At 34.9% G+C, this 22004-nt stretch overlaps 1 protein-coding gene across 1 annotated transcript in view; it reads right to left on the bottom strand.

Annotated features, from left to right (window-relative positions):
• Positions 1 to 2892: 2892 nt before the first annotated feature.
• ASPM (assembly factor for spindle microtubules) overlaps positions 2893 to 22004 on the bottom strand; it is a 64744-nt gene continuing 45632 nt past the window's right edge. The window contains 9 exon segments of the mRNA XM_020971728.2: positions 2893 to 7176; positions 7258 to 7427; positions 7976 to 8152; positions 8926 to 9080; positions 10614 to 10806; positions 11626 to 11817; positions 13256 to 13465; positions 14615 to 14774; positions 18029 to 18195. Of these exon segments, the coding sequence (XP_020827387.1) occupies positions 7074 to 7176; positions 7258 to 7427; positions 7976 to 8152; positions 8926 to 9080; positions 10614 to 10806; positions 11626 to 11817; positions 13256 to 13465; positions 14615 to 14774; positions 18029 to 18195 (1527 nt within the window). The 3' untranslated portion in view covers positions 2893 to 7073.

Below are 22004 nucleotides of genomic sequence, written 5' to 3'. Positions count from 1 at the left end.
TAAATATGAAGAAAGACAGTCTCTGCCCTCAAGGAGATTACAATCTAATGACAACACTTTGAAAAGTGGGGAGAAGGGCCTCCAAAGGTATTCAATCCAGAAGCATGGTGAAATCCGAGATGTCCCAGAATAGTGCAGCCATGAGGGAAATGAGATTTACTGAATTGTATTTCCTCTTTAAATGGAGGTTTTGGAATGTGTGGCCCTACCTTTCAATCAGAGAAGTAAAGGGTAATGAGAAAGAGTACCAAGGTTCATGGGATTTTGCAGGATAAGGTGATTATGACTATGATTGATTTTTTTTTTTTTGTGGAAGTCACTTCCTGGTAATTTCTCATTGGAATTCCAGGCTGTTATTCAGTCTAATGCAAACTTAAGGTTTTTGCTGGAATAGGTATGTGGAAGCTAGGTTTCCGCTTCTGTTCAGGCAGCCCTCTTGTTCAAAAGTCCCTTTCCCTAGATTTTAGCAACTTCTGATAAAATATCTCATACTATTACTGCAGAGGAGATGGAGAGATATGAATTAGAAAATAATGCAACCAGATGGATTAAGAACAGGCTGGATAGGTAGACTCAAAGAAGTAAATAGGTCAAAGTCAGCAGGGTAGGAGGTCTCCAGTGAACAATCCCAAAGAAATCCATGGTAGGCCTTTTCTTGTTTAACATTGTTATCAATTACTTGAATAAAGGAATTTCCTCAAGAAATTTCCAGATCATATAAAACTTAGAAGAATAACTAATACAGTGGATGACAAAAGCCAGAATCCAAAATAGACTTGACAATGTAGAGAATTAGGCTGAATCTCATAAGATGAAATAGAATATCATGAACATTCAAAAAAATTGAACTTCACATATATAAGATGGAGCATGAATAGACAACAATTATTCTTAAAAAGATCTGGAATTTTTAGTGGATAGCAAGTTCTATATGAGTTAACAGTATGATGTGGCAGGCCCATGAAATCTTGACCTGTAATAAGAGGGGCATCACAGAATAAGGAGGTGATAATCCCATTATACTTTATCCTTGTGTATTGTGCTTAAATTATGAGTACCACAGTTTAGGGACATTGATAAGCTGGAGAATGTCCAATCAAGGATGTTGTAGGGTTCATGACATATGAAGACTAGTTGAAGGAACTGGGCATGTTTAGTCTGTAGAAGACTAAAGGGGTTTGTGAAAGTCATCTTGAAATAATTGACAGGCTGTCATATGAAGAAGGGATTAGGATTGTTTTGTTGGACCCAAAGAGGGTAGAGAACTAGGAGCAACAGGTTAAAGCATAAGTTTAGGCTTGCTGTCAAGAAAAAATTCCTTGCAATGAAAGGTGTATAAACATGGCATGGTTTGCCTCCAGAAGTGATGGGCTTCTCTTTCTTGGAGGTCTTTAAGCATAAACTAGACCAGGGGTGTCAAAATCAAATAGAAATTGGGTCCACTAAACCATGCATAACTAACCTTACTAGCCACAAATTGACTTAGAAAACCACATATTATGGCAGAAACTAGGCATAGACCCAAATCTCATACCATAAACCAAAATAAAGTCAAAATGGGTTCATGATTTAGATACAAAGGCTGATACTACAAGCAAACTGGGAGAACAAGGAATAGTTTACCTATCAGATCTATGGAGAACAGAAGAATTCATGACCAAACAGGAGATAGAGAACATTACGAAAAGCAAAATAGATAATTTTGATTACATTAAATTGAAAAGTTTTTGCACAAAGCCACTGCAACTAAGATTAGAAGGAAGGTAGAAAATTGGGAAAGAATTTTTATGAGTCTCTCTGATAAGGGCCTCATTTCTAAAATACATAGAGAATTAAGACAAATTTATAAGACTACAAGCCATTCCTCAATTGACAAATGGTCAAAGGATATGAACAGACAGTTCTCAGATGAAGAAATTAAAGCCATCTATAATCATATGAAAAAATGCTCTAAATCATTATTGATTAGAGAAATGCAAATCAAAACAACTCTGAGGTACCACATCACACCTATCAGATTGGCCAACATGACCAAACAGGAAAATGATAAATGTTGGAGAAGATGTGGGAAAATTGGAACACTAATGCATTGTTGGTGGAGTTATGAAATGATCCAACCATTTTAGAGAACAATTTGGAACTATGCCCAAAGGGCTATAAAAATGTGCATACCCTTTGACCCAGAAATAGCACTTCTAGGGCTATATCCCAAAGAGATCATGCAAATGGGAAAAGGACCCACATGTACAAAAATATTCATAGCAGCTCTTCTTGTGGTGGCAAAGAATTGGAAATTGATAGGATGCCCATCAATTGGGGAATGCCTGAGCAAGTTGTGGTATATGAATGTAATGGAATACTATTGTGCTATAAGAAATGATGAATAGGCTGACTTCAGAAAAACCTGGAAAGACTCATATGGTCTGATGCTGAGTGAAGTGAGCAGAACCAAGAGAACATTGTACACAATAACAGCCATCTTGTGCAATGACTAATATTGATAAACTTAACCCTTCCCAGCAATAAGAGGATCAAAGACATCTCCAGAGGCCTCGTGATGGAAAATGCTATCCACATCCAAAGAAAGAACTATGGAAGTTGGAACATTATCATTTTTTTTTCTCTTCTGTTGAGTTTTGTTTCCTCTTTCTAATGGTTCCTCCTATTGGTTTTAATTTTTACTTACAACTTCACTAATGTGAAAATATGTTTAATAAGAATGTAAATGTATAGCCTATATGAGATTGTGTGCCATCTTGGGGAGGATGGTGGAGAGGAAGGTGGAGAAAAATTTTACTCTTTTTTTTTAATTTTAAAGCATATGGAAGTGATTGTTGATAAATCAAAATAAATTAATAAAATTAAAAAAGAAAAGAAAATCACATATTAACATTATTGGCATTCTATTGTATTTTTATTTATTTTCTTAAATATTTCCCAGTTACATTTTAAACTGGTTCCCAAAGCACTTAAGGAGTGTTGCAGATGCAACGATGCTACTGGGCATGTATCTGACACTTCTGGACTAGACAACTACTGGTTGGATATGTTACAGTAAGGATTTCTTTTGTGTATGGGTTGGATTAAATGATTGCTAAAGTCCCTTCCAACTCTCAAATTCTGTGATTCTGGGTGAGGTCTTCAAATTTTATATTTTATAATTTTTATAATTTCTAGAAAACTTTATGTGAAGGTATCTCATCTCTTTTGAAGTACTTTTATTGTTTAGAATTGTGTGGACATCTTGTTTTTAACATTACATTCATTTCTGAAAACATCCCTTACTTCTCCCCTACTTTTAGCTATCTTTGTAACAAAGAATAAAAATAAAATAGAAAAATCCAACAGTACATCAACCGTTTGGCAATATTTCAAACATTTGATACCATATGAAACTCAACTCTACAATGAAAGGAGGAAGATACATTTTACTTACTGTTTTTAACATAATTCCAAATTGTTTGTAGAATGGTTGAACCAATTCACCGTACTAGCAACAGTGAATTAGTGTGCCTGTCATCCTTCTAACTTTGACTTCCCATTTTGTGCAATTTGCTGAGTAACAGATAAAAAACCCTCAGAGTTTATTTGTTGTTGTTTTCTTTTGACTTACATTTCTCACATTATTGATGATTTTGAAACAAATATAGTTGTTTATAGTTTGAATTCTTGTTACGATAACTTCATATACTTTGGCAATTTCTTTACTGGGCACTGACTCTTGGTCTTATATATTTGCATTCACTTCCTATATATCTTGGACCAGAGACATGAGATAAAGATATTTTTACCCAATTGAAAGCTCCCATTTTTAATATTTATGTATTCATTTTATTTATACAAAAGCTTCTCAATCTCATGTGAACTTACTTGTTTCTAATTTTTTGTGATTGCTTCCACTCCTTATCAGGTTAAAAACTTGTCCCTAGGCATAGCTGTGAATGGTGTTCTTTTATGGTTCCTATGGTATAATTTTTTATATTCTGGTCATCTCTCTATTTTGATCTTGTTAATAGTGTAAGGTGCAAGATACTGGCCTAATTTATTTAAATGCTTTCCATTTTTCCCAGCAATTTTTTTAAGAAGGGAGGTCGGTCTTCCCAAGTAATTTAAGTTCTTGGGTTTATTAAATAATAGGTTGTTGAGTTGATGGTATCTAATTTTCCCCTGTCTAGTATGATTCTTTTATCAACTTTTAAATTTTTACACAGTAACAAATTATAATACAATTTGAGATCCAAAAGTTCTATTCACTTTAATTCCTTTTTGTCATTACTTTCTTGATATTTTAAACATACTAATCTACTAAATTAATTTTGTCAGTATTTTGTCTAGCTCTATAAAGTACCTTCTTGGAAATTTGGTACAGTAGAAAATCTGTAAGTTTGTTTGGCTAGCATCATCATTTTTATTATATTGGTACAGCCCCAAACCACGAAAATCCCTTATTTAAGGGATATGCCTTCATTTGAGTTATTCTTTTTTTTTAATGGTTTTAATTATACATATATTGTAAGTATGCCTTGGATTGGTTCTTATATTTTATGCATATACATTGTATAGTTATTTTGAATGTGTTTAACTATGATTTCTTCCTGAATTTTCTTTTTGCAATTTAGAAATATTAGTGATTTTGCAGATTTATTTTGCATACTGTTATTATACTGAAACTATTGTCTCAGTTATTTTCTTTGTCAATTTTCTTAGAATTTTTAAGGATAATTTTTTTTCATCAAATAGAGATAATTTCATATTCCTTTTCCAATGTTTACAGTTTTAATTTCTTTTAATTATCTTATTGCTATGTCTTGCCTTTCTAGAATTATGTCAGGTAACGATGAAGAGAGATGGCATCTTTACTTTATTCCTATATTTATTAGAAAAGCTTGTAGCGGTTTTCCATTGTAATATTGTTAGCTAATGATTTCAGATAATTTGTTAAAATCATATCTAAAAACAGTCCATGTCAAACTCTTTAGGATGTTTAGCATTATAAGTGCTGTACTTCAACAAATGTTGATTAGTCATTTAAAATAATTACAAAACATATAAAATACTTGGAAGGCAATTTACCAATTCACATTGAAACTATATGACTACCAATTATGAAACATTCTTTGGAGATATAAAGACAGACTTAAATAAATGGAGAAATATTAATTGCTTATGGAGAAGTAGAGCCAATATAATAAATATAGCAATACAATGCCAATCCAGTCAAACTATTAACGGATTACTTTACAATGATAGCAAGAAATTCAGAGGGTCTTCCCCACTAAGACTGATATCTTTAGGATAGTAAATTGAACCATCTTTTATCTCAATTTTTACCTAACCTTTAGTCATTAATGGGTGTAGCCTCAGAGAAACTGAGACCAGGGAAGGACCTTAATTTAAACAGGGCAATGTCACGCACTGCATCCTGGGCCATCACCAATCGTCTTGACCTTTGTCTTATCACTGGACTCCAATAACTCTGGAGGAGACAGCCAAGGGTGACTTTACACAGCTCTGCCTCACTCAAATCCAACTCATGTTGAAGTCAAGACATCATGCTCATGATGTCAATGATTCTCTTCAAGAGCAAAGGACAAACAAGTACCATATTTCAAGCAATATTACAAAGTAATAATCATTCAATTTGGCACTGGTTAAGAAATAGAGAGATTGATCAGTAAAACAAATTAAGCATATAACATACATAACAAATAAATCTAGTAGCCTAGCGTTTGATAAACCAAATATTCCAAATACTAAGGGAAGACCTTACTAAAGAACAAAAACTGCCAGGAAAACTGGACAGCAGCAGTCTGGCAGATATTAGGTTTGGGACAACACCATATACCAAAGAATAGCACCAAATGGATACATGACTTAGTATAAAAGGTTAAATCATAAACAAAATGGAGACTCAACAAAGCATTATCTTTCAGATCTTTGAATAGAGGAAGAGTTCATAATCGATTAAAAGGCAGAGGGAATCACACAAGATTAAGTGGACAATTTTTGATTATGTATAATTTTAAAAATTTTACACAAATGAAAACAATGAAGCTAAGAGTAGAAAAGAAATAGTTAATTGGGGGGAATCTTCAAACTAAGTTTCCTTGATAAAGTTCTCATTTCCCTGATATATAAGTAAGTGATTCAAAGGTGCAAGAATAAGAGGCATTTCCCAATTAATAAATAAATGGTAAAAGGATATGAACAGTTTTCAAAGGAAAAAAATCCATGCTATCAACCATCATATGAAATATGCTCAAAATCACTAATAATCAGAGAAATGCAAATTAACTGAGATTCCATCTCACACTCATCATGTGGTAGTGAAAAAACAGGGGGGGAAATAAGTGTTGATAGAGTTGTAAGAAAGAGGAAATAGTCATGAGAATTTGAATATATCAGGAAAAAATTTTAGAGCACATAATGTGCAAACAAATACATCTTAACTATCTTTGTCTGATGGCTCTACTGGCTGAGCAGAAAAGTCCAGAAGCTCTGCTATCAAAAACTAAAAACGTGGATAAAAAAGTGCATATTGCTTATAGGCACATATCCAAAACTCTGCTAAATGGTACTGACTCAGCTTTGGAAATCATTAGCAAGCAATAAAGGTTCTTTAGCACTTCAAGCGAGCTATGGAAAGGAATAGTATGAGAAAGATCATTATCATTCGTCTTCTTTCTTTACTTATAACATTAAGCAGATTTAGAAAATGAATATATCTATGATTGCCCATGAAATAGGGAGAATATACTTTATCTTATCCACATTCCAAAGGAACTGAAGTTTACATTAGTATTTGTGCTTGAGAGTAGAAACAAGACATAACATGCTACTATAGAATCACAGACTATGATTTATTACTGTGTAATAGTAATTTGACATTACATTCTCAACAATATTACATCAAATGAAGTAGAATGATTCAAGGTTTTCAGCTGTAATATATATATCAATTTTTCTAATTTTAACATAAAAGTGAGATTTTCAAAAGATATATACACAAGAAAGTGAAAAGGCTTTAAGATTTTTCTTTACTGTACAGTTAGAAATTTTTTTTTACAGCTTTATTAATAAGGAATACCAAGTGTATCCATCACCATTTGAATAGCTTGCAGAGGATTCACAATTTCTTGCATATTATCTTTTCTCAAAACCCAATCTGGCTTTAATCTGTGGGGAAATGAGAATCAGGTATTAACAAATAAGTATCACAAAAAGTTAGAAAAATTCAGATCAAGTTTAAATTCTTACCTTGAAACTATTTTTGTTCTTACAGGTGTTGGTGGAATAAAGAAGTGTCCATTTGTGGGATTCATCTTTTGTTTAGTAATTATCCTTTCAGTACACATTTTATGTTTACGTGCTGTAAGTTTATAGAGACTACAAATGCGGTTAACAACTTTAGGTCTGCTTCGGATATCCTAAAAAAAGTTAGCAAACAAAATCTATATTGATTCAAAATGAAACAGTAATAATCAAATAATATAGCCTGCAACATTTTTCACGGATCATTCACCAGTTAATACGAGAAATATTACATGTGTAATAAGCCTGCAAAAGCAGGTTGGCATCATAGCGTAAAGGTTTTCCAGTGTCAAACCAAGGAGATTTTATTTTATTTTTACGAAACTGGGAGCCATTGGGGATTTTTGAGCAGGTAAGTAATAAGGTCATAGTTTTCCTTTTATTATACTTATTTCAGATACACTCAACTAGTAGAATATAAACTCTGTAATAGCTGTAATGTCATTTTTTAACATCTAAAACTCAAGTTTGTAGTACAATTTCTTATAGAAGACTAGCCACTTAGGAGATGCTGATTTAATTTTTAAATATATATATATATATATTATGTGTGTGTGTGTGTGTGTGTGTATGTATGTATGTATGTATGTATGTATGTATTTATATAAAGCAAGCAAAAAACCCCCCCGGAAACACATTAGTGGGGGAAGTAGACAAGACTTACAGAAGCCCGCCTGGAGGTCTTCAACAAAATAGCCAACAAACAGCAAGTCTTGGTGAAAATACTTCCACCTTTATCTGCAACTTTGTCGCCAGATTTTTCCCGATATGTTTGCAAAAGCTCCAATAATGTATCTATGCAATTTTCTACCTCGTAAACTGCTGGGGCTGTTTTTTCATACTTGAAGAAAAGTAAAAGGTATAGGAGTCACATCAGTCAACTTCAGAAATATTTACATTAAGTCAATTAAAACTGAAATAAATTATCAGGCTTTAAGATAAAAAATTAAAATGTTAAAATATGCAGAAATAAGAACCTGGAAGTAACAAAGAACAAGCTTTTAAAGCACAGAATATTTAGTACTTCCTGAGGCAAATTTTCAAAAAATTAATATTGCCTATGACCAGGAATACTACATTAGGAAGTGTTAGCTTTAATAAGAAAGAATATAGACTTTCTAGTATCTAGAAGACCATAATATACTCTTAATATTTAATTACTAATATTTATAACTGACATGTTATAAATATTATAATATCTATTATTAATATAATATTCAATATATGTTATGAGTTAGCAATCTTCGGGCTTTTTGTGTTGTGGTATTCAGGTCAGCATACTTTATGAGACATGAATATCTTATTTTTAATACAATTTACAGACATAATCCTACCCCAAAATGGAAGACACACACACACACACACACACACACACACACTTTAAGATTCTTAAGCAGAAAAATGCTCAAATTTAGGCCAAAACAAGGAAAGCGTTTTCTAAAAATCTTAAATAAAATTAGTTACTTGGTGATGAAATTTAAGTTCCATTGAAATGTTTTAAGGGGAATCAGAGAAAAATGCCAAAAGGCAAACAAACAGACAAAAGTACCTTAATTAATAGGTAGATTACTCAACTTAGAAACATTTCACTAACAGAATGTAAGATAAAAGTACCTTAGCAACATTAAGTAAAACTTGCACTGCATATGTGATGACTTCCATACATGGGATGCTACGGTTGCAACTTAGAATCAAAACAAATATTTTGGCAATTGCTCCACTCTGAGCCATACTTTCACAACAAAGAGGGGACAACCTGGTAACAACCTCTAAAAAAGAAATAGAATGCATTTGCATTTAAAGCAGAATACAAGAAAATTCACACTAAAAATTACTTAAGTACTGAGATTTCCAAATATTACATTGTATTTTTTTTTCTTTTTGGCTAGGCAATGGGGTTAAGTGACTTGCTCAGGGTCACACAGCTAGTAAGTGTTATGTGTCTTCAGGCCAGATTTGAACTCAGGTCCTCCCGACTCCAAGGCTGGAGCTCTGTCCACTGCACCACCTAGCTGCCCCATAACATTATATTCTAGAAAAATATGGTTGTTTGTTATAGTAGATTGTAAGACTGGAAGTCAGAAGATATGGGCTCTAAACTAAATTCAAACAAATTCTGTGATCATGCACATGTACCTCAGTTACTTCATGTGCATAATGGAGACTAATATTTCCATTGCTTCTTTCATGGGATTACTCTGAGTAAGTGTTTCGTTAACTTTAGAGTGCTATATAAATATAAGTATTATAACACTCAAAGTCAAAAGCAGAAGTACTTTCATTTCAAAAGAATAAACTTCCTAAGTACAAGAAAGAAAGAAGGAAACAAACAGTTATTAAGCCCCTGCCTACTATGTGCCAGGCAATATGCTAAGCACTTCACAATGTTATTTCATTTGACCCTTACAGCTCTGGGGGTACATGCTACATAAGATGGGGCAGATGTGGCTAGACAGTACTTTGCTTGGGGAAAAAAAAAACTATAATGTCAATGAGAAAATTGTGTGACATAGAAACCCCATTCCCCCCCATCCCCCCCCCAAAAAAAAAGACTAATTAAATCTTAGGCTTCATTAGAGTAGGGAAGGGATAAAGGTACTGTACTATGTCCTGGTCAGACCACATCTGGAGATTTGTGTTCACTCCTGGGCACTGTTGTAACAGCAAGATGAGAAGTATCCAAAAGAAAGCAACCAGGATATTCACATGAATATCCTGATATCATGATATCTGAGAACTGGCTGAAGGAACTAGTAATGTTTTAACCTAGAGATGATGGTGGTAAATGATAGCTCATATATAGTACTTGAAGAGCTGTCATGTGGAAAAAGGGATTTGAATTGTTCTGCTTGGCCACAGAAGGCTAAACCAAGAAATATGGGTGAGAGGCAAATTTTATTTTAATCGAAGGAAAAACTTCCTATCAGCTAGAGTTATATAGAAGGGGAATGAGGAGGTGGTAGGTTCCTTCTCATTGGAGGTCCTCCAGCAAGGACTATAAGAACACCTGTCAGGCAGCTGGGTTTTCATAGATCAAATGAGATGATATTTGTAAAGCACTTAGCACGGCACCTAGCACATAGGAGATGCCTTATAAATGTTAGCAATAATGATGACAGTAATGATAATGATGGTTGAATGGAATCCCTTCTTCAGAGAGGGGGTGGATTATATTGCTTCTGAGGTACCTCCCAAATCTGAAATTCTGCAACCATTTCTTGAAAGGAGAAAATGTCTACCTATCCACAAGAGACAAATGTTACAATGCATTATCTATTACAAAAACAAAAATTATAATTAACCTAGATGCTTTAAGGCTTCAAGAATGTATGACAGATGTTTGTATTTTAAAAGGTAATGAATTGCCAGTGCAGTTCTTTTATACAGTTTATTTTCTTCTCGGCTCTTTCTATTTACTTCTTGTAGGCTTAGTCGGATGGCTTTAATCTCTGAAAAGTCGTTTTTCTTCCTCCAAGAATATCCCCTCCATAATGCCTTAAAGAGATTTGAGGAAGGGGGGAGAAAAAGATTAATAGTCTCAAACTGTTCATCTAAAGCTAAAAGTTTACATCTGGACGCATACTCACAAAAAGGAAATACGGTGAATCTGGAAAATGCTTGTCAATTCACCCTTATTCTAAGATCTCAATTCAGTCTAGTCAGTACTAAAATCATGTTACTAAGAAAGTACTCCATTTAATAACCCTGTCTTTTGGAAATTAGAAGTCCAATTACTCTAAAGGATAGATATGACACTGTGAGAGTATAATTCAAGAATGCTATCGAGCATGGTAGCACATGCCTGCAATCTGTACTGGGAGGCTAAGGCTGGCAGGTCTCTTGAGCTCAGAGTTCTCAGCTGAAGTGGGCTATGCTGACTGGATGTCTACCCTAAATTTGAAATTAATATGGTGAACTTCTGGGAATGGGGAACCACCAGGTTGCCTACAGGGGGGAGGAGAGACCCAGGCAGAAACAGAGCAGATCAAAGCCCCTGATCTATTCAGTAGTTGAATCGGGCCTCTGAGAGGTACTCACACTTCCAGGCTAGCAGAGATAAGGAAGACACACTTTTAAAAATAAATAAAACTAAACTAAATTTTAAAACACCTAATGCTTTTAGAAATTTCTTTGCTCATTTAATTTCCTAAGTGCTACCTATTATCCTTTTAGAGGTATGAAAATAGATTTTCACTTTTCATAAACTGTTTAATCTTTCAGTTATGTTATTTTGATGCATGTTTTTAAAATTTCAGATGTATTAAAGAAATTTGAAGTATCTTCAACTAAAAAAAGACCAAAATCTGCGGTTACCTGAATTTTAGAAATTCCATTTTTAAGTTTTTCTTCTCGTCTACGGAAGAGGAAATTACGTGCTGCTCTCTGAATCACTGCTGCAGCTCTATTTCTTCTAATATAATACTCTTGAGTTGCCTCTTGGCCTTTTACGATATTCTGACAATTCTGAATATGTATCTTTTGTTGTACTCTTGCTTGGAAGCATCTCTGTTTTGCATTAAAAAAAATTTTGAATACATACGTGTGTTCAAATATATATATATGTATATATAAACACACAGACAAATACACACACACATGTGTCTAAACCACATTAAAAGCTATTTGTTTCCCAAATGCTGCTGATCGTTACACTGACAGCGAAACATTAAAGATTTTGTCTCAGCATCACCCTTTGGAAATATTTAAGTGTTGATTGCCTTTAAAAGAAAAATTAAACAAATTACATAATTTCTCTTTTACATGAAGACTAACATGGATATAAATGACTGAACTGATATTCTTTCTAGCTCCCTCCAATGCTACATGAAGTTGTATGCTTTATGAATTTTAAAAGCAGAAGTGACAGTAAGTGCTGAAAAGCAAAGTATCCTATTTTAGGCTTTCTACTCTTAAAATCTAGAAAAGAAGAAAGTATTAATATATTTTGAAAATTAATTCATATTTTGGTTTTTTTTCTATACAGCTTCAATCTAGAATCAATTATGCCAAAATAACAAGAAATCACAATTGGCTTGGAGATTAAATAAAATTAATCACTTAGTTCAGTAATTTACATGCAAGAATAGAAAAAGAAACATTCTAATCAGATCTTAATAGATTTGTTGTGAAATGCTCACATCTAATAATAACACTTCTAAGAATTTTAATATGAATATACAGCACATAATTTAAGAAATTCTAATGGAATAGTATCAATCTTTTAATCCCTATAATTTACTATGAAGAACAGTCCAATATTCTGATTATACCATATGTTGCCTTGTAGTCTTGTGGGGTCCTAAGATTTTTTCCTCCTTAGTCTGAAATGAAAATGGCTTCTAACTAGTATTTTCTCAAGTAATTACTCCTTTCCCAGGAAAGTGTTTCACAAATTGAAAGGCAATATTTCTGGGTTCCCAACGAAGTTATTTTTACAAGGAATGAGGGCAATGCCACGGGGTCTATATAGGTAGAATTCTCTTTTATTTTTTTTGGCTAGGCAGTGGGGTTAAGTGACTTGCCCTAGGTCACACAGCTAGTAAGTGTTACGTGTCTGAGGCCGCATTTGAACTCAGGTCCTCCTGACTCCAAGGCTGGTGCTCTATCCACTGCGCCACCTAGCTGCCCCATATATAGGTAGAATTCTAATGAGCTGTTTGTTTTTCATAGGGACTGGTCATCAACAAGCTACATAAATGGCATGTACCAATTTCCTTGCTTTTCTTTCTGAATCTTAAGACTTGCTGCAACAGCAAAAGGAAACATGTGCGTGAGTACACGTGTGCGTGTGTGTGTGTGTGCGTGTGTGTATAAGATTGCTCTGAGTGATATGGGGGACAGTGAGTGAATTTAAATTTATTTTTGTGATAGCTATAAATGTATTAAATAATTCAACATTTCCTAAAAGTTATATCAGTGGGATATTTTATCTTAAAATACTTACCTTCTTCCTCACTAACCAACCACGAACAAGAGCTTGTAACATGATGATAGCTTTTTTCATTCTTATATATTTTATTCTTTCACATTTTCCAGCCTTCCTAGCTTGAAAATGTCTTTGTAAGATCACAGAGGCAGTTTTCAGCTGAAGGAAGTTCTGTCTTCTTTTATAGCCTCGATACACTGCCTGGATTAAACAGGCTGCTCTATGTCTCTACATTAGGCAAATAATGACATTAGTAGGCAGATGTCAGTATAACTGAAGATTTTCAATCTCAAGAAGTTATTAAAATTTTTTAAAAAAAATTGACTGAGGGAAATCTTAGAGCTGTGACTTAAGAGTAACATTTATTTTTATCTATGGAAAAGTAACATGGTTTTCAACCGTGTCCTCAGTTAAAAACTAAGATTGGTTCAGAATCAATAGTCTATGACAACTGAATCACAGGGTGACCAGGCACTCAACTATTCTTTCTCTAATCACCCTTATATTAATATAAGGAAGGGAGTTTGAGAGGAAAGCAGAGGAATGGGCTTAAAATACATATGAGAAATACTGAATAGGACTGCTAAAGACAAAAGATTAGAATGGCCTGTAAACAGCTATGAAAAGTTAATTCTGATCATATTATGCTGAGAAACTGGCTCAGTTTTTCAATACCTCAGATCCTTCCTGATCATATATGACAGCACAGATGAAATTCTAGAAATCAAGTCAATTTCTGCTACAAAGTGTTAACTTTTTCAAAAATTTAGTTCTTCAAAGTAAACATTACAGGAATACCTTCTCAAGAAATTACAAAAGTGCCAGGAACAACATAATGAAATTTGTTTAGGAAGTTACTATCCTTACAGGATTGCAATTTCATTTTATTAATTATTGCTTAAAATAAGTAGAACAGCATCTTTCAATTCTGTCAACTAATTAAATTTTGAAGCCTTCTAATTTGTAGGGGGAGAAATTACTTGGGTATTTGTCAAAAAATGTTGCATCTAAAGAAACAAATTTTTAAAGTCAAAAAAATAAATAATTTGATAGTGAAATAACGAGACCATTGACTATGGAGAGAAATATTTTTGCTATATTTTGTAATGGTATTTTACTTGTATACCTTTAGCATCTAACTTATATACATCTGATCTATTATTTGCTCTTTTAAAACAAATGTTGACTGACTCCAGAAATAATTTCAAGCTTAGGTTCCAGTGAGCCATTTTTGAATTATGGATACCTATATATAATGTGAGCATGTCTTTCAAGACAACTACATTTATATACATAGTGCTTCTGTGTATAAAGAGAATTTTAAATTGCACTTTAGGAGTGTGAAAATTAAATCACAGACTTATGTTGAACACTTACTTTTATCATCTGATTTCTAACATAACATCCTCTATAAGCTGACTGAATTTTGACTGTAGCTTCCCTCATACACAGGAATCGTTCACGAGCCTTCTTTGCAACAAAAGTAGCTCTCCACCTTCTCTGAATAGTAATTGTTGAAAGTCTCACATTCAAAAACCTAAAATAAGATACAGTGATTATTAAATTCCTCCTCCTCAAACTGAATTTAAGCCATTTGGTTAGTATTTCTTAATAAGGGACAGCACAGTATGACTACAGGGGATTTTAAAAAGGAGAAAATACAATCTCTTGAGGAATCTACAATGGAGTTGGTTGAATTAGACAAATATACAGAAGGAAGTAGAGAATAAAAGAAAATTAAAAGTAACATGGTAGCTAAATTATGTATAGTGCTGAGAGGAGTATAGATCAAGGGAATAACAGTTTCGGGAAGGTCAACAGGGGAAAGCTTTTACAGAAGATAAATCTTGAACCAGATCTTAGAGGATGATTCATTGAACCAGAGAAAGAGAAAGTAACAGAGCACTTCAGGTAAGCAGCATTATAGATTTCTGACATTAATGATCTGATAAAACATCACACGAGAAATATTACTCTTGCAGCTATGGATAGATTGGACTGAATGAAGCAAGGAGGGCTGACAGGTAGGGAGAACACCAAAGAAATTACTGTAGTCATCCAATCCAGAAATCCAATAATGAGAGATTGGACAAAGCAAATGGCTAAAGAAATTAGGAAGAAAAGATCAAAGACGTGCGAAGTATTTCAAAGGAAAAAACAGGATTTACATGAATCTAGAAAGAGGAGGTCAAGGATAATTCTGAAATTATAGGTGTGATGGCATAATACTAGGCAAATGAGGAAAGACTGCTAGTTTGGAAAAGAAGATACAAGTTTGACATAAAAGTTTCAAGTATTGTTAAGAAGTCTAAAGAATGTACACTATAGGTAGCTAGAGACTAGAAAGAGTGTATGGAATGTTCAGGGAGGCCTAGCACCTTTGATGCAAGGGCTTGCTGAACCCTTTTCAGGGCTGCTCATCTACTATTAGTGTCAACCTTTATCCAACTTTCACCTGTGACTCCAAGAAACTATAGCATACTCAGTGATCACTCTCCAGTAAACCATCTAAACAGATGGGTTAAACCAGGTTGAGGGTCACCAACAGGCCTCTAACCTGTTGGTGAGTTAAGAGGATGTCTACCCTAGGCATGTGAACACTTTTCCCAGCAGAATGGGCGGATAAGAACAATTTGTCCCAATGGCCATGAAAGCAGCTGAAGCAGGAGCTATGGAACACTTAGACCTTGGTCAGGCATCAAAGACACCAAGGTCATCTGCTGAATCCTGGGCCACTGCCAGTCATTTTTTTTTTAGGCAATTGGGGTTAAGTGACTTGCCCAGGGTCACGCAGCTAGTAAGTGTCAAGTGTTTGGTCTGAGGTTGGATTTGAACTCAGGCCCTCCTGACTAGGGCTGGTGATCTATCCACTGGGCCACCTAGCTGTCCCTCATTGCCTGTCATCTTGACTTTTGTCCCGCAATTAAACTTCAACGACTCAGGAAGAGAGAATGAGACTGGCAACTTTGTGCAATTCTATCTCACTTAAATCCAGTTCATACTCAAGTCAAGACAACACTCCATGATCTCATTGGTCCTTCTCAAAAATGAAGGATGAACAACAACAACAAAGAAGCTGAGAGGTCAGAACTAGAGATGCATATGGTAAGTTATTTTCACAGAAGTGATAGCTGAAACTTAGAGTGGATAAGCTCCTCAAGTGTTCACTGATATGGTAAACAAGGAAAAAAAAGGTCCAACCAGCAATGTGGGGGGTTTTAACTTAGGCACAAAGAAGAATTTTCTCCTGTGAAAACTTTTGGAAACTGGAGGCATTGTTATCTTTCTGAGATGCTTTAAATGAGGTGGCATCACAGAGTGAGAAGAACAGACAAAATAAATTTTAGGAGGGCAGCCAAATCAACTGATTTTTTTCATGAACACACACACACACACACACACCCCAAATCTGGATTTTGAATCAAAAGACAATGTTTGTACATGTCAAATATTTTTGCATTTTTCAAAAAAAGCATATGTAATGATTATTGTTCATTTATCACTGAACTTAGCATAATGCCTGGCACATAGTAGCACTTAATAAATGTTTATTGAATTGAATAAAAGCATGAAAAAAAAGAGTAGAGAAATTCATTAGAGGAACAGAAGAAGAGGTCCAAAGGATATACTAATTTATCAATTTTATGAAGCTAATTCTTACTTATAAAGAGTATAAGAATTAATTAACAAGCATTTATCAAGGACCTACTATTTTCCAGGCACTAGGGATACAAATACAACGAATAAAACAATCCCTACTTGTAAAGATTTATAGTATAGTATATAGTATATTTATAGCATATAGTATATATGTAGAAAACAATACTTAAGCTGCATCTCATAAGGAAAGGATTCTATGAGAGCAACAAGTGTATTACAAGCGTGGCAATGGCTGAAGCAAAGGCATGGAAATGGAAAATAGGACTTCATGTGTGAAGAACAAAGAGAAGCAAAGTTTTGCTGCATCTTGGGAGTACAGGAAAGTAAATTATATATACAATCAGGGGCCAGGACGTCTAATTTGAAATGTTCAATAGGCAGCTAGTAATATGGGACTTGGCTCAAGGGAAGTGTGTGTCTGTGTATGTGTGTGAAAGAAAGAGAGAGAGAAAATATTAATAAATCAATAAACATTTATGTGCCAGGCACTGCGTTAAGTGCTGGGTATACAAAAGGAGGCAAAAGATAGGACCTGTCCTCAAGGAGCTGACATCTAATGGGAAAGACTACCTAGCTTTCCCTTTGAAATCTTTTATTTATTTATTTATTTATTTATTTTGGTGAGGTAATTGGGGTTAAGTGACTTTCCTAGGGTCACACAGCTAGCGTTAAGTGTCTGAGGCCACATTTGAACTCGGGACCTCCAGGGCCAGTGATCTATCCACTCTGCCACGTAGCTGCTCCCTTTGATATCTTGCCCATCTTTTACATCCCAACTCAAGTTGCAACCTCCTTCAGGAGGCATTCCTTAGGCTTCATCTAAATTACATAACCCACCCCCCCAACCCTTCAAGTCTAATACATACAAGTCTCTGAATACTGTGTATTTTGATAATTGTTTGGTGAATTTCATATAATTTTTTTTTATAATGAAAAAAGTGCTACCATGAACCAGAAACTGATCAGCTTTTACTCTTTGAGACAAGAACATTCTGGCACAGGAATGCTGAAATGTGAAATATAAACAACAATCAATGTAAAACAGACCAAAAGAAGATCAATTATTATCTTAAATATTCTCATCCAAACATATATACATCCTCATATGTGAATGAGTAAATGATACTTTACCAGATCCTCTGTAATTTAGTATAGAGGAAATTTTGAATGATATGAACAGCTTTTTTCATAGCTAGATATTCTTTGCGGGCTTTGTAGCATCTGAAACAGGCCTGGATTTTCTGGACAGCTCTCACTTTACATAAGAATTTCCTGGCTTTATATCCCCTCCATACAGCCTATTAAAAAAATGGAATGAATACATGATCAATTTTTCAACTCATTTCATGGAAAAAATAGTATAATACACAGATAACAATAAAGCAAATAAATCATCTGTATCATACATGATCCCACTTTTATCTGAACTGGAATTCCCTTTAGAACATCTTAACAAATGGTCATTCAGCCCCTGCTTGAAGACCTGGGATAGGGAGAACCCATTACTTTCTGCAGCAGCCCATTCTATTCTTGGACACCCTAATTATGAGGAAATTTTCCTTATGTGAAATTGAAATTGGCCTCTGCAACTTCTACCCACACTTCATGGTTTTGCTTTCTGAAGTCAACAGAAAAAGTATTCCACATGACAGTTAGCACGGTTTCCAGTGCTCTTGTATTACGGTTTCTCTTCTTAGATTTGCCAATATCCTTCCTAAAATATGATGCCCAGGATTCAAGGCAACATTCCAAACACACGTAGAACTGAGTAACGATGACCACATTTACACAACACATTTGGAACATTTGTGGAATGCTTTGTATAGATCACCGGAGAGGTTCAGTGACAGTCTGTTAGAGGTAGAAGTTAGTACCCAGGTCCTCCTGCTCCCACAGCCACCACTCTTTCTATAACTACAGGAGCTCTAGACCTCCTTCTTCTGATGAGAAAGGCAGCAAACAATGCCAGGGAGAAAGCAACAGGCCTGGAATCTGGAAGACTTGTGTTCAAATACTGCCTCAGATGCTTAACTAGCCATGTGATCCTTTTTGCCTGTCTGCCTCAGTTTTCTCAACTGTAAAATGAGGGTAATAAGAGCACCTGCCTCCCAAAGTTGTTGTGAGGACCAAATGATATAATAATAGTAAAGCACTTAGAAAAATGCCTGGCACATAATAGTTTAATAAATGCTTGTTCCCTCCCTTCCTCCACTCTGCTTCTCAATCTGGCCATTGATTCAACAAGAATTTATTAAGTACATACTCTGTGCTAGTCATTAGGGATAAAAAACAAAAATGATCATCTATTGCTTTAAGAAATTTAAATTTTAGTGAGAGAAAACAATATATATACAGATAAATAACTACAAAATATATCACAGTAATAATAATAATGATAGCTAACATATAGTGCTTTCAGGTTTTCAAAGCACTTTACACTTTCACACATTCATTTCATTCTCACAACAAACCTGCCGATAGATGCTACTACTATCCTATTTTGCACAAAGAAACCACGACTGAGTGATGTTGACTTACTCAGGTCTTCCTGCCTCCAAGCCTAGAGTCCCATCCACTCTCCCACCAGCTGACTCCAAGGCAATACAGAGTAAATAATGGGGGCAAAGGCACTAGTAACTGGGGAGGCAGGGATAAGGATAGACAGTATATAGGAGATCTAAGTGGCCCTTAAAGATATCTAAGTCAAGTTGGCACAGGAACTAGAATGTTGTAAAGAGGGAAAAGCAATGAAGGCCAGTTGGGCTGTTACAGAGATTGAGAAAGGGAGTGGTAATAGGGATAAGTCTGGAAAAAGAGGCTGAAGCCTGAATGTGAAAAACTCCAAATGCCAAATAGAGGAGTTTGGATTTTATTCTAGAGGCAACAGGGAGCTATTGGGGTATCTCAAGCAGGCAAGTGACAATACAATCTGTGCTTTAAGATTATCAGTCTGGTGGATAGAGTGCAGGCCCTGGAGTCAGGAGGACCTGAGTTCAAAACCGGCCTCACACACATAACACTCACTAGCTGTGTGACTCTGAGCAAGTCACTTAACCCCAACCGCCTCATATATATGTAAAAAAAAAAAGATTATCAGTCTGGTAGCAATGTGATAGATGGAGAAGAGAGAATGAATGCAGGGACACAAATTAGGAAAATAGTGCAATAGTACAGGCAAGAAGTTGGCAGTTCTGTGAGTGGAGAAAAGGAGGGAGATACAAGGGAGAGAATAAAGGCCTGGAGAAGGGATAAAGAAGAGTTGAGGATGACTCAAACCTTGGTAATTGGAAGAATGATCGTGCCCTCAACACAAATAGGGAAATTAGGAAGAGAGTTAAGTTTTGGTGAGGGAAAAATAAGAATTCTATTTTGGATATGTTGGGGAGGTAAAGTTGGGGGAGGATCGGGGAAGGACAAACATTTATTAAGAGCCAACTGTGTCCCAAATACTGTGCAAAGCATTTTAAAAATATTTTCTCATTAAATCCTCAAAATAAACCCAGGAGGTGTTATTATTACTCTCATTTCACAGTTGAGGAAACTGAGGCAGGAGGAGGTGAAGTGACTTGTCCAGGGTTCTATAGCTAATAAGTGTCTAGCTGGATTTGACACTTCCAAGCCCAACGCTCTATCTACTATGTTACCTAGCTGAGTACAGAGCTGAAATTGCTTCTGTTAACGCAACCTAAGATTACATTAGTTTTTTTGACTGTCGGGAGACACTGTTGACTTATGAATCTGCAAGGTATTTTTCAGATAAATAGTTATGCATTACCCACCTTTAGCCTAGAGTTTGATGATTTTTTTAAAGATTTAAGCCCACTGCTCTAACCTGTAGAAAGCTTTACATGCAGACTCTATAATCCTGTATTAGCTATTCTTCACAGCTTTATGACATCTGTAAATTCCATCAACATTCCATCTATATTTAGATAGATCTAAGATCTTGTCAATTTGGGAGATCCCTCTAGTGTTGAAGATGATAAACCATATGTGCTTGTTGTTCATGTCTCCCAGAAGTTTACTAGAGTTGGGAGGGAAAGGGAGGAGGTTCAACCCAATGCACTGGAGGCCTTCCTCACTTTTTCCTAACATCAGGAGGATATTTCCGGCTTTTTACAAAATCCCTATTTCTTGCCACATGATTTGCCCACCTATTCCAGTTGCCCAATTTCTGGTTGACATCCTTATTCCTGCCATCAATGCCTTCATTTAAATCACTGGTAAGAATCTTTGATAACACACTTGGGTCATTCTCAGGAAGGACCCATAAACCTATTAGAGTTCCAGTCCAAATATTCCACTGAAATTGTCATTCAATCAAATGTTTATTTAGGGTAAGAAGAATATAAAATACATTTAGAAATGTCAGCCATTGATACTCTAGCATAAATTAACTTAATGAGAGGGGGTAGTATTTGGGAGCCAGTGTGTTATCATAAAAGAGAAATAGACCGGGATCAGGGAACCTAGGTTGTAGTTGTTTTAACCCTAACCCCACTGCCTCTTGCCCAACTTTCAATAACTTAATATGTGACTTTGAGACAAGTCTCTCTGGACCTCCATTTTCTCATAAATAAAGGGGACAGCATTCGATGGTGTCTAAGGCATAATTACCCTCTAGCTCTAATTCATGATTCTATGACTGCTTTCTTCCTAACATTTGGCTGGGATAATCTGTATTGTAGGAATGGTAGTTTTGATTAAGCAGGAGGAGAGAAGTCATCTTGGAAATTGTAACATTTTTAATTATAAGAGGCATCTACCTAATCCTATATGCCAAAATAGAACTGTTGTACTTAATCAAAGGCTTTGTTAAATTTTACTATAGTTTGATTTTATTTGGATCATAGGCTCTTGGCTTAGAGGAAAAACATGACCCTTATATCCAAAAATATTCATAGCAACTCTTTCATAGTAGACAAAATCAGAAATTAAAGGGGCTCATACCTATGAGGAATGGCTAAACAATTTATAACATATAGCTGCAATGTAATATTAATGAGACATATGAAATGATGAAATGGATAGTTTCAGAGGAATCTGGGAAGACCTCTATGAGCTGATGTAAAGTGAAATGAGAAGAATTTTATAAGACAATATTAAA

The sequence above is a fragment of the Phascolarctos cinereus genome, unplaced genomic scaffold (genome assembly GCF_003287225.1).
Source record: "Phascolarctos cinereus isolate Bilbo 61053 unplaced genomic scaffold, phaCin_HiC Scaffold_5;HRSCAF=322, whole genome shotgun sequence".
Lineage (NCBI taxonomy): Eukaryota > Metazoa > Chordata > Mammalia > Diprotodontia > Phascolarctidae > Phascolarctos > Phascolarctos cinereus.
This window is presented reverse-complemented; position numbering and strand designations above follow the sequence as displayed.